The sequence below is a fragment of the Dromiciops gliroides genome, chromosome 2 (genome assembly GCF_019393635.1).
Source record: "Dromiciops gliroides isolate mDroGli1 chromosome 2, mDroGli1.pri, whole genome shotgun sequence".
In the NCBI taxonomy this organism is placed as follows: Eukaryota; Metazoa; Chordata; class Mammalia; order Microbiotheria; family Microbiotheriidae; genus Dromiciops; species Dromiciops gliroides.
In genome coordinates, this window is record NC_057862.1 from 353,224,080 (window position 1) to 353,238,340 (window position 14,261).

The 14,261-nt window shown below is 42.1% G+C and overlaps 2 protein-coding genes across 4 annotated transcripts in view; both read left to right on the plus strand.

The window, feature by feature from the left end:
* The window catches only part of LOC122741806 (serine protease inhibitor Kazal-type 1-like), a 39,895-nt gene extending 35,208 nt beyond the window's left edge, over nt 1-4,687 (plus strand). For all 3 annotated transcript variants that reach the window (XM_043985593.1, XM_043985592.1, XM_043985591.1), the window contains exons 3-4: nt 250-356; nt 4,567-4,687. In XM_043985593.1, coding sequence (XP_043841528.1) covers nt 250-356; nt 4,567-4,612 — 153 coding nt within the window. In that variant the 3' untranslated portion in view covers nt 4,613-4,687. The remainder of the gene's footprint in view (nt 1-249; nt 357-4,566) is intronic.
* A 4,327-nt stretch (nt 4,688-9,014) lies between these two features.
* Nucleotides 9,015-14,261, plus strand: part of LOC122744175 (serine protease inhibitor Kazal-type 1-like) — a 28,738-nt gene continuing 23,491 nt past the window's right edge. The window contains exons 1-2 of the mRNA XM_043989588.1: nt 9,015-9,141; nt 13,063-13,094. Of these exons, the coding sequence (XP_043845523.1) occupies nt 9,087-9,141; nt 13,063-13,094 (87 nt within the window). The 5' untranslated portion in view covers nt 9,015-9,086. The remainder of the gene's footprint in view (nt 9,142-13,062; nt 13,095-14,261) is intronic.

Below are 14,261 nucleotides of genomic sequence, written 5' to 3' on the forward strand. Positions count from 1 at the left end.
GTCTGTTGATGGTGTCTTGCTATCCACAAGCAGACTTGTCTCCCCACCCTTTGATGGCAGAGACTGTCTTTTACCTGTCTGTGTATCCTCAGTACTGAGCATCCTGCCTAGCATGTAATAGGTGCTTAAAGTGTGTTTATTCACTGAATGGCTCAATGACTTGGGCAGGTCCCTCCCAGCTCCAAAGCTCTGAGAATGTGGATTTCTGTGATATAGCAGGAGTATCAATCTGTTTTATTATTCTTCTAGGCTAGCTGCTTTGAAGATTTACTTGAATGTCCCCCAGTCTTTGTACCTGTCTGTGGCACTAATGGAAAGACTTATGGCAATGAATGTCTGCTGTGCTTGGAAAATAAGTAAGTAACACCAGATTATTTACAAATAATATTTTCCATCTTAAGTTATGCATTTCATGGAACTAGGAATTTGAGGGGACCCTAGAGCTCACCTAATTCAGAAGTTCAAAACAGTGGTCCCCAAGTCTGGATCCCTGCCGACCCTTCAGGGGAAAAGCTTCATGAGATCTGTGAATGGGAATGGCAAAAAATTATAGCCTTTATTGTCAATAACTGCAAACAGAAATTTCTCATTTCCTACAATTATAAAAGGAGGCAACAAATTGAAAAGGGGTCTATAGGATTTAGCACACTGGCAAACAGGTTCACCTCTTTCTTGCTCTGTCTCTCCCTCGCTTCCTCCTCTTCTCCCTGTACCTCTCCCTCTCTCTGTCTTACACATGCATGCAAACAAACACCCACACCCAGTCCCCCTACACACACACACACACACACACACACACACACACACACACAAAGAGGCACACCACAGAACCTTGATCTAGTCCAAAATGTTCCTCTGAGAGAGACCAGGAGGAAGCAGTGCTGGCTAACCCAAGTCCTCCCAGATCATAACTTACAAAAAGGGAATCAACACTAGTTCTACTAGCACCTAATACAGTGCTCTTTTAATACATGAAGATGCCTTTAAGTACTTGCATCTGTCTACATGGGACCAAGATCCACACAGACAGCTGAGTCAAATGGACAATGAGAGGAGAGGAGAGAACTTGGAAATTGGGTCACCACTACCATTTTGTCAAGGAAGAGAGTACAGTGGACAGTGAGGAGTCTCTCATAAAGAATTCCCTTGAGTACATTTAACAACATGGAGGGGGAAGGGGAGCAATCCTGGTCTTGGAACTTGGAAACTTGGGATCTAGGCCTAACTCAGCTCTGATCTTGCTCCCTGATCAAGGCCAGGTCACTTCCCTTCTGGAAACCTGTGCTTCCTCTTCTGTCAGATGGAGGATTTCTGCAAGATGGTCTTTAACTTCCCTTCCCTGAACTCCTCTACAGAGTCAGAGATTTATGCTCTATATTCCTTTCAGCAGCAGCTCAAGGAGTTTTAGCCAGTGTTCTGCACAGGTTAAGTGTACAGGGGCTAGGGCATGGCCTGCAAGTCAAAGCCCATGCACCTCAACTCTGATTCCCCTCTACCATCATATCCACTGGCCAATCTTTGCTATATTCCTTTTCCTTAAGGGTTCTCAACACTCTAGCTGGAGACACCAGACACATACACTTGATATAATAGAGGAATTAGGAGGGCTAAATAGCATGGTGTGTACTCATAGATTCATTGCTAGTTAATCTCCTTCATGCACTCTGAATCTCAGCCCAGCTGACTTATTTGCTGTTTCCTATACATGGAATTCCATCTCCTCCCTTGTGCCTTTGCACAGGACATACCCTATGCCTGAACACCATCCCTCCCCACTTCTGCCTTTTGGATTCCCCAGCTCCATCTAGGCTCTTTTTCAGTTATCACCTCCTGCAAGTGGTAGGTGATTTTTCTCAATCCTCCCAGGTGTTGAGTCATTTTCCCCATTGCCCCAACCAGTTGCTTGGTGATTACTCAAATAGATTGTCTTCCTTGAGGGCAAGGACTGTTCTATTTTGTTTTTTGGATTTAGCCCTGGTGCCTAGCACACAGCAGGGATTAATCAATGCTTGTTAAATTGAATTAAATCAAATCTGAAACACTCCTCAAAGTATAGAACACCTGATCTGAAACAGACCATATAGACTACGCAGGCCAGCTACTCTATTGTAAAGAAGAGGAGACTGAATTAACCAGAGAAGATAATTTACTTGTACAAGGTCACATAGATCATTAGCAAAAGAGCTATAATGCAAGTCAGATCCACAATTTGCTACTCACTGCTCTTTCCTAAGGGCTACCAAATCTGCCCTCAGATACTGGCTAGCTGTGTGTCTCTGGGAAAATCACTTAAGTCTGTTTGCCTCAGTTCTCTCAGTTGTAAAATGAGCTGGAGCAGGAAGTGGCAAACCACTCCACTTGCTGTTGTTTGGCCCTCTTTCTCAAAGAGGACCAGTATCTTTGCTAAGAAAGCTCTAAATGTGCTGACCAAGAGTCAGACATGACTGAAAGAGTGAAGAACAATCACAGCAAGAAAGGAGTTCAAAGCAGGGAGATGTCAGTGATTTGTGGAGGAGCAAGGGAGAGGGAGACCATGAGACTTGAAGGATGAAAATAATTTGGACCAATTTAATGGAATTTAATATAATGAAGGGGAGGGCCTTCCATAGGAAGGTAACAACTTGATGCCAGGGCCAGGGGAGGGCTGTGCCTGGTGAGCCTACAGAAACTGAGAGCTAAGGATGAGATTGAAGATTAAGATTTACATTTCTTCCCTGAACAGGAAACATTTCCAAATTATCCTGCAACTTTATCCTAGTTTTGTCCCCCATCAGAGGCCTCCTCCTTATTATGAACGGGGCTACACCACTTGGTCTCAGATTTCTGTCATTCAGTGTGAGGGATTTTGATGAACCCCCATTTCCTGGGCCTGACTTGGTATCTTGAGACATTCTATGAGTCTGATGGTTCCCACCCATTTATAAACCTTGCTAAGGTGAACTTGGAACTCTCTCATAATTTTCCAATGGCCTGGCTATACTATTCACATGAACTTACATCTTTATCAGCACGAGGGGCCACAAAAAAAAAAAAAAGAAAAGGTGGCTTTGATTTTTAGAAAACCAGCAGATTCCAAGGTAAAATCATAATTCATAGGATACAGACTGTCAGGGCTGGAAATTACCTTAGAACACAGAGATGAGAATGTGCCTGTACCTTAAACATGTATTTTCCTAATGCCTAGAACCTCCAGGATAGTTCTGTATAGAGGCCTAAATCAAGGATTCTCAATTTCTTTTGGGTCACGAATCCTTTAGCTCCCTCATGAAACCCTTCTCAGAATTATGTTTTTAAAGGCACAAAACAGGAGACAGGATAACAAAAGGAATGGAAATAGTTAACAAAATACAAAGGGAAAACATCAACAGACCCCAAGTTAAGAACCCTTAGCTGGACTTTTCCTGACTAGTCTGATGGTCCACATTCAGGGTGATGAAAAAGCTATGATTCATTATGCATCAAAAGCAAGTCATTTGTACTCTCAAAGAAAATTTGGTTGTATTAATGTTCGATGTTAAGTTTTATAAATAACTTTTTTTTAAAAGAGAGTAGATAATGACTAGGACAGAAATAATAATCATGGTGATTGACCTGGAGGGGAAGAGGGTTCTACCATAGCATTGCGTTTAATTCATGTGGCAACTAACTAGGAGTTCTGGGGAAGGTAGGATAGGAGGAATGGAGGAACTCTGAGGCACTTGAAAATAATCATAGCTAAACACCTACAATGAATGTGCCAAGCACTTTAAAATTATTGCCTCATTTGATCCTCACAACAACCTTGGGAGAAAGTGGCTATCATCATTCATTTGAAGATGAGGAAAGTGAGGCAAACAGATTAAGTGACTTGCAGAGGGTCACATGGGTGGTGAGTGTCTGAGATTGGGCTTGAACTTGTCTTCTAGACTCCAGGCTCCCATCTGCCTCCTATCTGTACTGACCTTGTGCAGGGGCAAAAGATTATCCTATAAAGATGCTGTTTGAAAGCTCAGGGTTATGTTGAACCAAGAGATCAGAAAAGGAAAGTGACTTTAAATATGGGCAGGATTGTTGAGATCAGCAGACTGTACTTTGTTCTTCTAGACCCAGAAGGCAGAAACAAGACCCAAAGAGCAGAAATTGCCAAGAAGCTGATTTGGGTTCAAAAGAAATTTCTGATAAAAAAGTATCTGGCCATCCACGAAATAGTTGACATTCTGATGCTCTTTGCTCTGGGGTTCCTTACAGCTTCTACATTCTGCGTTTATCTAAGGTTCCTTTTCTGCTCGAATGGTCTATCTTGTCCTTCTTCTAATGATGACTTCCTGGGCAGAGTTTTCTTTCTTTCTTTTTCTTTTTTCTTCTTGTTTCAGGACAATGAGGGTTAAGTGACTTACCCAGAGTCACACAGCTAGTACATATCAAGCATCTGAGGTCACATTTGAACTAGATCCTCCTGAATCCAGAGCCTGAGCTTTATCCACTGCACCACTTACCTGCCCCCTCAGAGTTTTCTTTTCTACTTGATGGTCTAGCCTTTTGTAATAGTCTCACTCACAGTACTCTTTCTTTTCATTTCTTCTGCAGGGAAAAAGGAACTCATATCCGGATCAAAAAAGAGCGGGACTGCTGAGGAAAAAATATCCTGGAATCTCCAGTGTGGCAGCATTATGGCTGGCCATCATGATTCTTTAATAAATTTATGGGGTTGATTGTTGCTGTTTCTGTGATTGCTTGTGAAAAATCTATTAGAAAAATAAAGTATGGCAATGTAGAAAGAAAGACTGGTCTCTGGGTCAGTTCAGAACCCCTGCCTGACTTTCTATTGCTCTATAGGTTCAAGCCCAAACCCTGACTGTCTATTGTCTGTGGGGGTTCAAGCCCTGTTCTATATGCCCTTTTAGCTGTGTGGGTTCAAACCCTGTTCCTGAACCCTACTGCTCCTGTGATATAGCACCTCCCAGGCAACTCTCCAAGATCATTCCATGCAAAGAGACTGCTTTCTTACATTGGTAAAAAGAGCTACTCCCCAGAAGCTCCATATAATGATCAAAGTGTAACTATGATTCAAAGAAGAAGAAGATGAAGAAGAAGAAGAAGAAGAAGAAGAAGAAGAAGAAGGAGAAGAAGAAGGAGAAGGAGAAGGAGAAGAAGGAGAAGAAGGAGAAGAAGAAGGAGGAGGAGAAGAAGGAGAAGAAGGAGAAGAAGGAGAAGAAGAAGAAGAAGAAGAAGAAGAAGAAGAAGAAGAAGAAGAAGAAGAAGAAGGAGAAGAAGAAGGAGGAGGAGAAGGAGGAGGAGAAGAAGGAGGAGAAGGAGGAGGAGAAGAAGGAGGAGAAGAAGGAGGAGAAGAAGGAGGAGAAGAAGGAGAAGAAGGAGAAGAAGGAGAAGAAGAAGAAGAAGAGGAAGGAAGGAAGGAAGGAAGGAAGGAAGGAAGGAAGGAAGGAAGGAAGGAAGGAAGGAAGGAAGGAAGGAAGGAAGGAAGGAAGGAAGGAAGGAAGGAAGGAAGGAAGGAAGGAAGGAATGACAAAAATCTAGGGGAAGGGTTAGGAATAGGAGGTAGCACCACTCTAATTCCTTACATTTCTAGAGTCAGTGTTTCTGATAAAGGCCTCATTTCTAAAGTATATTAGTACTCAGTATTTGACAAAACTGCTGCAAAACTGGAAGATGTTATGGCCAAAATTAGGCATATACCAACATCTTAAACAACATACCAAATAATGTCAAAATAGGAACATGATTTAGACATAAAGGTTGATAACATAGGCAAATTGGGAGAGGGAAGAATAGTATGCTTCTCAGGTCTATGGAGAGAAGAATTTATGACCCAAGAAGAGAGAGAGAATATTATGAAAGGCAAAATGGATCATTTTGATTTTATAGCTAGGGTTTCTTATAAAGGCCTCATTTCTAAAGTATATAGGGAACTAAGTCAAATTTATTAGAATACAAGTCATTCCCCAATAGAGAAATGGTCAAAGGATATGAATAGGCAGTATTCAGATGAAGAAATCAAAGCTATCTATTGCCATATGAAAAAAAGTGTTCTAAATCACTATTCATTAAAGAAATACAAATTGAAACAACTCTGAGGTAATAACTCATACCTATCAGATTGGCTAATATGACAAAAAAGGAGAAAAAAACAAATGTCGGAGAAGATGTGGAAAAATTGGAACACTAATGTATTGTTGGTGGAGTTGGGAACTGATCCAGCCATTCTGGAGAGCAATTTGGAACTAGGCTTAAGGGCTATGGGCCTGTGCATACCATTTGACCAAGTAATACCACTACCAAAGAGATCATAAAAAGGGAAAAGGGCTGATATGTACAAAAATATTTATATCAGCTCTCTTTTTGGTGGCAAAGAATTGGAAATTGGGGGCATGCTTATTAATTAGGGGATGGCTGAACAAGTTGTGGTATATGATTATGATAGAATAACATTGTGCTTGTCACATATTAAAATATAGCTTTTGGATCTGGCTATCTCCTACAATCAGATCAGAGAAATAATGTATAATTTCTCCTACAAATTAATAAACAGATCAGAGAAATTATATCTTATATCTCCTACTAACTAGAGAGAGAGCATGATATCATCCCTGCCCTCTTACAAAAGAGATCAGAGACAGACAGAAAAAACATAATATCAATTTAATATTTTATTGTCCCAAGAAAAAAGATAACATAACATGATCATGTGGAGACTTCCCTCATAAAAGAGAAGCATGGGGAACTCCCCATTTCTGAGGGTATATATTGTTTTAGTCCACTGATTATAGGGCATTGTCAGTTTCAATAGGATGATACAGAAATCAACCCAGAAGCAAAAACCAGTTTAACAGTTTCAGTTATAACAAGTATGGAAAGAATACAGAAGCATCATGATAAGACTATAGGATTCTAAAAAAGGGATTTGGCAAGGATGAGGATGCCCAGATGTTTCTAGAAGATACAGACTTACTATCCTGAGGGCCAAGAAGTCACTAGGTGGGGTCTTCTATCTGCTAGCTAGCTGGGTTCAGGTTTGGAGTTCAGTTCAAGGACATTTTGCTCCTATTAATCCTATTAATTCAGGGTTTCATAAAACTCCTCTTGGATAATAAGGTACCTCCATCAAATCCAGGCAATCCATATTTTTATATTAACATGCTGTAAGAAATGATCAGCAGGCAGATTTCAGAATAACCTAAAATGACTTAAATGAACCAATGCCGAGGAAAGTGTGCAGAACCAGGAGGACATTGTGTATAGAAACAGCAACATTGTTCATGATCCAAGACAATTCCAAAGGGTCCATGAAGGAAAATGTTCTCCACATAGATAAAAAAGAACTGTGGAATCTGAATACAGATTGAACCATGCCGTTTCTACTTTTTTCTTGTTTTTTCTTCTTTGACGTTTTCTACTTTTGTTCTGATTCTTCCTTCACAACATGACTGATGAAGAAATATGTTTAATGTGACTGTGCATATATACCTGTAAAGAATTCATTGTTATTTGAGGTTTTTATGACCCCATCTTTTGGCTAGAATTTAAAAAAAAACCCCAGTGCATGCACTGGGCTGGGGCGCTGGTGCAGTGCCTCTGCAAATGGCACAGTGCTCTACCCAATGGTTGTAGCCGTCACCATGGCACTGGCACCTCACCTCACATCACCACCACTCACCAACACCTACATGGGCCTGGCAAAATTATAATGACTGGAAGCCCAGTCAGGGCAGTCTGTGACTGTCAGTCATAGCTGTCAACCAATTGGCTTGGAGCTGTGTGTAGTCAGTCTGGAGTTTGCTGGGAATAAGACAGGAGGACTCTCACCATTCTAGCTTGAAGCTGGAAGGCAACAGGACACAGCCCTGTGTCCTCAGTTAATTCCTGGGCAGTAGTGTTATTCAGTTTGTATCCTGTCCCTTCCCCCATTTTCTTTCCTTTCCTTTAATTCTACTGAGCTTGCTAGTCATTTTAAGTTCATTCTTGTTAATAAACCTTGTTCTGTTTTTGAGGGAGGCTCTCGATCTTCTTCCTTGCCCCAATATTGCAGCAAGCCGCCAGGTAACACTCCCCAATTAAAATTTGGTCCCTACATAACAGATGTCAGATTACTTTCTGTCTTGGGGAGGGAAACAGCACTAAAAACAAAGAAAGTGAAACAAGTATGCTTCAATCAGCATTCAGACTGCACAGATCTTTCTATGTAGGTGGAGAGCATATTCCTTGATGAGCCTTTTGGAATTTGCTTAGATCATTGGCTTGCTGAGAAGAGCTAAGTCTATTAAAGGTCATCATCTCATAAGGTTGTTGTTCCTGTACAATGTTCTGGTTCTGCTCACTTCACTCAGCATTAATTCATGTAAGTCTTTCCAGGTTTTGCTGAAATCCACCTGCTCATCATATCTTATACCACAATTTTATTCCATTATTTTCCTGTACCACAGCTTGTTCAGTCATTCTCTGATTAACGGGAATTCCATCAATGTCCAATTCTTTGCCATCACAAAAAGAGCTTCTATGAATATTTTGGATATATAGGTCCTTACCCCTTCTTTATGATCTCTTTGGTATACAGGCCCCAGAAGTGGTGGTGCTGGATCAAAGGGAATGCACAGTTTTATAGCCCTGTGAGCAGAGTTCCAAATTTCTTCTCAAGTGAGATTATAAGAACACAGACAATCACAAATAGGAGCATTATTAAATAGAAGTACACAACCCAAGGGAGAGAACAGGAACACAAACAAAAGAGAGACACTAGGAGAAGGGGATGCACATGGCTGAAGAAGGAAAAGGCTGAGCCTGAGTGTGAAGACATTAACATATTTACTCAGGAGACAATGGAGGTGAGGGAGGAGGAGATATATCAACCACAGCCCTAGGAACACACACACAGAACAGAAGGTGGGGGTTGGGCAGGGGGCAGGGCAGGTGGAATTTTATTGGCCCAGGATAAGGTCCATCTCTAGGCCAGTTGGGCTGGTGTGTGACAGCATGATGTAATTCAGCAGGTGGAACCCATGGCCCTACATAAGGCAGCCTCCCAGGCTCAGGACACCTCCCCTCTCTTGAAATCTTTCAACTTCAGCTTCAGCTAGAGGTAAAGAAGGCTGATCATGAGGCCTCTTGGCATGGTCCTGCTGCTCTCCCTGGCTCTGTGCTGCTTCCTGGGTAAGTTTCTCCTTGGGCACACTGACCTCACACTGGGCCCAGTAGCCCTCAGATAGCCCTTCATCCAGAGCCCAGTTAGACTTTAGCTGCACCTACTGGGAGTTTGTCAAGGGTCATGTACAGGGACACAATGCTGGTGAAACGCTGCATAAAGAGAGCTGCAGAGGCTAGAAGCTTTCTCCACAAACCTGCTCTGTGGGAGGGAACAGCATTAGTGTTAGTCCTGATTCACAGAGGAGAAAACAGACACCAGACAGGGCACCTGGCCAAACAATTAGCATGTCAGAGACCCCACCTTTGAACATGGGTCTTGTAGCCAGAACCCCTGTGCCCCAGATCAAAACCCCATTGCTTGTAGCACAGCAGCTGGACACTGCTGGGTTCTCCCCCAGAGGAGAAGGAAGAAGTGGGGTGCATGTCTAAAAAAATCTTTGGAGTTAGATTTGATTCTCACCCTTCCTCATTCAAGAAAGAAAGACCCCTCCCAGAGGAAAGACCTTGTGCCTAGTTCCTCTTTGCATCTTCAATGCCATTTCCTCTGGACTTTGGTGCTGATTCTTCCCTCCCCCACCCAGTAGCAGCTGGCCCTGCTCCCACCTCTGCCTCAGTGTGAGGCAAGAGTGCTGCTGACCCCTTGCAGACTCACCAGCTGTCTGTGGACTTGAGGGGCAGCTTGGTCTGGACTTGGTCCATTTCTTTCAGGGATGCACTCTGACCTGCTCCCAGCCAGCCAGAACTTCTCTAACTATCTGGTAGAATACACTCTGTCCTTCCTAGCATGCTGAAATAGGAAGTAGAGAAGGACCCTCCTCAGGGCTTGTGACAGGGGGTTTATTCTTTCCTCACCCAAGAGGACTGAGGGGCTTTTAACATGCTGACCTTACTCCCTGCTCTTTCCTCCTGTTCCTCCCTTGCCCACACTTGGTGTCACATTCATTTTCTCAGTCTCACTAACCTCATGTATCTCATACCAAATTTTGACATTTCTTCTTCCATGACATCTCTGCTCTGCACTTGCACCATCACCACTCTCATTTAGATGCTTTTCCCTTTTCAACCATGACTATTGCAATATTTGTCCTCCTGGTGGTTTCCAGTCTCTCACCTCTCCAATGTGTCCCCCACCCAGAAGCAGAAATGATTTCCCTAAAGCACAGGTCTAACCATGTCACTCCCCTGCTCAGTAGTTTGCAAACCTCCAGTGCTTTCCTCTTACCTCTAGGATCAAAGATAAAACTGCTCTACCTGCCATTTAAAGCTCTTCACAAGTTGACTCCGTCTTGATTCTCCAGTCTCCACATCACTGCCTTCCACAGGCTCCACAATCCTGCCATGCTGGACTCTTTGTTTATTCTCACACCAGACAGTGCCTCTCCAGTTTCTGTTCCTTGTTCCTGCTGTTCACTATGCCTGGAATGCTCTCCCTCACCTCTGCCACTTGGAACCCGTATTTTCCTTCAAGCCTCAGTCACCTTCTGCTGAAGTCCTTTGTGATCTCCCCAGTAACTGGTGCCTTCCCATGAAAGGCTACATTGTCTCTGCTTTGTGGCTCCTTCACACACTTTTACATGTATAAACTGTGTCCCCCATTTAAGCATAAGGCATTGAGGGCAGAGACAGCTTTTGTGTGTAGCTGCACTGCCTAAATAGTTCCTAACATATAGCAACCACTTGATAACGACTGATGGATTGATGGAGTGACTGAACAAGCCTGTGAGATAGTTCTTTTCCCTACTGTACAATAGGGGAAACTGAGACTTAGAGAAGTGAGAGAGACCTGCCCAAGACCACAAAACTAGTCAGTGTCAGAGACAAATATCAACCCCAGGCCACTCATCCTAGTTCCAGTCTGCTTGCCAATACCCAAAACCACCTTCCAAGTCATACACACTTGAGAAAAGCCAAGAAGAGAGAATGCTTTCTAAATAATGAGCATGGTTTCTATTCATTTAGCACTTGATCCCTTTTCAAGCCCTTTTGGACCTCCTATCGAATTAGTGTGCCATCACAGTCCATTCAAGTGGATCAAACAAAGGTTGCTATGTCCATTGTGCAAATAGGCAAGCTCAAGTCCAGAACAGAGCATCAAGTGAGGCCAAGTTATACACCTAAGGGCAGAGCCATGACTAAAGAAGCCTGGGTCTTCTTCCACCACATACTTTGCCTGCAAATTATTGCAATCCTGCTTCTGGTAGCTAGGGAATGACAAGGCCTTTGGATTACCCCTAGTCTTTCCAGGAATTAGGGTGACTTTTCTGCCAGCTGAGCTACCATTTCTGGGACTCCCTGTCACACCCCCAAGAAACACAATGAGCGAGATGGAAAGGTGATGCTCCTAGAAAGGGAAACAGCTGTCAGCAGAACTCAGCTGAGTTCTTGGACTGCTTTCATGGGGATGCTCCTCCTTCATGATTTACTATGGCCAAAAGATGCATCCCCTAGGAACCACACTTCCAGTAAGAAACATTTCCCACAAGTAGCCAGGCTGATGGCCCAGACCAGAAAAAACCCCTTCCAACAGGCAGCATTACTAGCTAGAAGGAAACTGCCAAAGTTTGTGCTCTCCTAACACAGCCTTTACCAAATTCAATTATTATTTTGTGACTCAATGAGTCAACAGAAGAGGGTTATAGTAAACACAGCCACAAAAAATAATTCAGCCTTAGAGAAGAGGACTGGAAAGAGGAGATCATAACTTAGGCCTGCAACTAAAAAGGCTAGAGGACAAATTTTTTTTTTCCCAATTAAATACTACATTAGAAGTTCTGAAAATCAAGGAAAGATTGATAAAATTGAAAAGTAAGAAAACTATAGAATTAATAAATAAAATTAGAGCTGATTTTATGAAAAAAAATCAATAAAGTAGATAAACCTTTGTTTAATTTGATTCTTTAAAAAAGACAGAAGAAAACCAAATTACCAAGTATCAAAAATAAAAAGGGTGATTTCACCACCAATGAAGTGGAAATTAAAGCAATAATGATGAACTTTTTTTTAAATAATGAGCTTTTTTTGCCCATCTGTTTGCCAATAAATTTGACAAATCTAAACAAATGGATGAAAATATAGAAAAATATAAATTGCTCAGATTAACAGAAGAGGAAATAAAAGACTGGAATAACTCTACTTTAAGATAAAGAAATTGAACAAGCCATCAGTATACTTCCTAAGAAAAAATCTCCATTACCAGATTGGTTTACAAGTGATTCTACCAAACATTTTAAAAAATAATTAATACCAAATTACTGCAAAAGTCTTAGCCTTTCCCACAGTACTTACCAAATTTTTTCCATTCCATTATTTTATTTGTATTTTATTGTTTTCCCTGGGGAAGTCTCTTGTCTTCTTGATCTTTGTATCCCATTCTAGCTGCTCCAGCTTTATAGAATTTATTTTATTTTATATATTTTAAAGGGGAAGCATATAGAATAGAGGATGTAGAATATGGGCCAGAAATCATGGGTGTAGAACAGTGACTGTTAGGGCTGAAGGGGACTTTCAAACGCCAAACATCAATATAGGACTGGAAGGAAACCCTTAGACAATCTAGTCCAACTGAAAGGAAAGAGAAATGGGAGAGGTGGAAGGAGACTTTTCCAAGGTCACACAGTGATTGAGTAGCACAGTTAGGACCAAGCCGCAGGGGTCCTAATTCCCACAGCAAGGATTTGAAATTGAAGAAAGGGGGTGGAGGTGAAATCACCTCAGTCTATGTTCAGTTGACTGGACTTTTGTCAATTCCTGCCACATTTCAGGGGCCAAGGGCTTGTGGGAAGACCAGTATGGTGGCATCAGGCAGGCTGCAGAGATAGAGAAGGGTGTGTGGAGAGGCTGTGGCTGTAATCTGGAGCCACTTTGGCTCCCTTATTCTCCCTCCCTACACACGAGGCAAACCTAACCTTTTCAAACTTTGTTTCCTAGATGCTGCACGAGCTGAAGACAAAGTTCGAGATGTAAGAACAGCTTCTGCTTTACCACTCTAACACAACCTCCCATGCCAGGGTGAAGGACATAGATGCACACAGGCCATTCAGCATTCAGCCCCTAAGGGCATTCAGGCACCATTAAAGAGTAATGTCATTCAGCATCAAAATGGTGCCATTCTTTGAGCTGAGATCAAAGTTACTGAACCTTGGGAAAGTCACTTCCTCTTTCTAGGCCTCAGCTTCCTTCACAGTTAAATGAAGAGATGCTACAAGATGCTCTCTGTCTTTTCTGAGTTCTATGTTCTGAGGTCTATTCCAGCTTTGGCATTTGGTGTTCTAGGTTCTAAGCAGGCTTCCAGTTCTAGCATTCTTGTTCTTTCTTTTGAAGTCCCTTGCAGCTGAGTCTCCTACATTTTGTCCTAAGATCTCTCTGGCTCTCCTGTTGTAAGACGCAATGACACTCTGGTTAATGAAACAAACTTCAGGGATTGCTTTCCTTCTCTTGTCAATGATTACTTTAGAGTCTTCTGTGATTTTGAACATCTGCTTTGACACAGCAAACTGGATCTGAAAATATCCATGTATCAGAGAATTACTTGAACACATGATCCAATCAAAGATTAATTAAAAAGTTTTTATTATTTGCACAAGGTGATATGGTCAGGAGAAGTCTGAACTTCAGCTCCTAGGGAGGAGCACATTTATGGCATGATCCTCCATCAGCCAGAGTAAAGACAGTTCTTTTATAGGGGAATCTGGGGAGACGTGAAACTTAAAGTTACAGCTATTGGGAGTGGAGGTGCTTGAAACACTGGAGGCCAGAGGGTTTATTGTCACTATGTAACAATAACATGTGGGTTCCAATTAGACTCTTGCTATAAATTTCAGGCATCCAACTGTCTGGGTACCCATGTCATGTCTGCTTTGTTAACTGTTTGACTAACCACTATCGGGTTATTTAACTGCTTTGCTTTCCCAAGGAAAGAGTACCCTCTGACTCCAGCAAGGTAATCAACTCTATTATTTCTCATGGTCAGACTTTCCCTAACTGGGTCAGCCTACTAGGCTACCACTACATGTTATTGATTTTTTTAAAAAACTAAAAGAAACAGAACAGAAAGGAAAGATACTCAGAAAGCGATGGGCACCCCAAGTTACGCTACTCAGAATATTCCCCTGGGTGTGTGTCTCTAA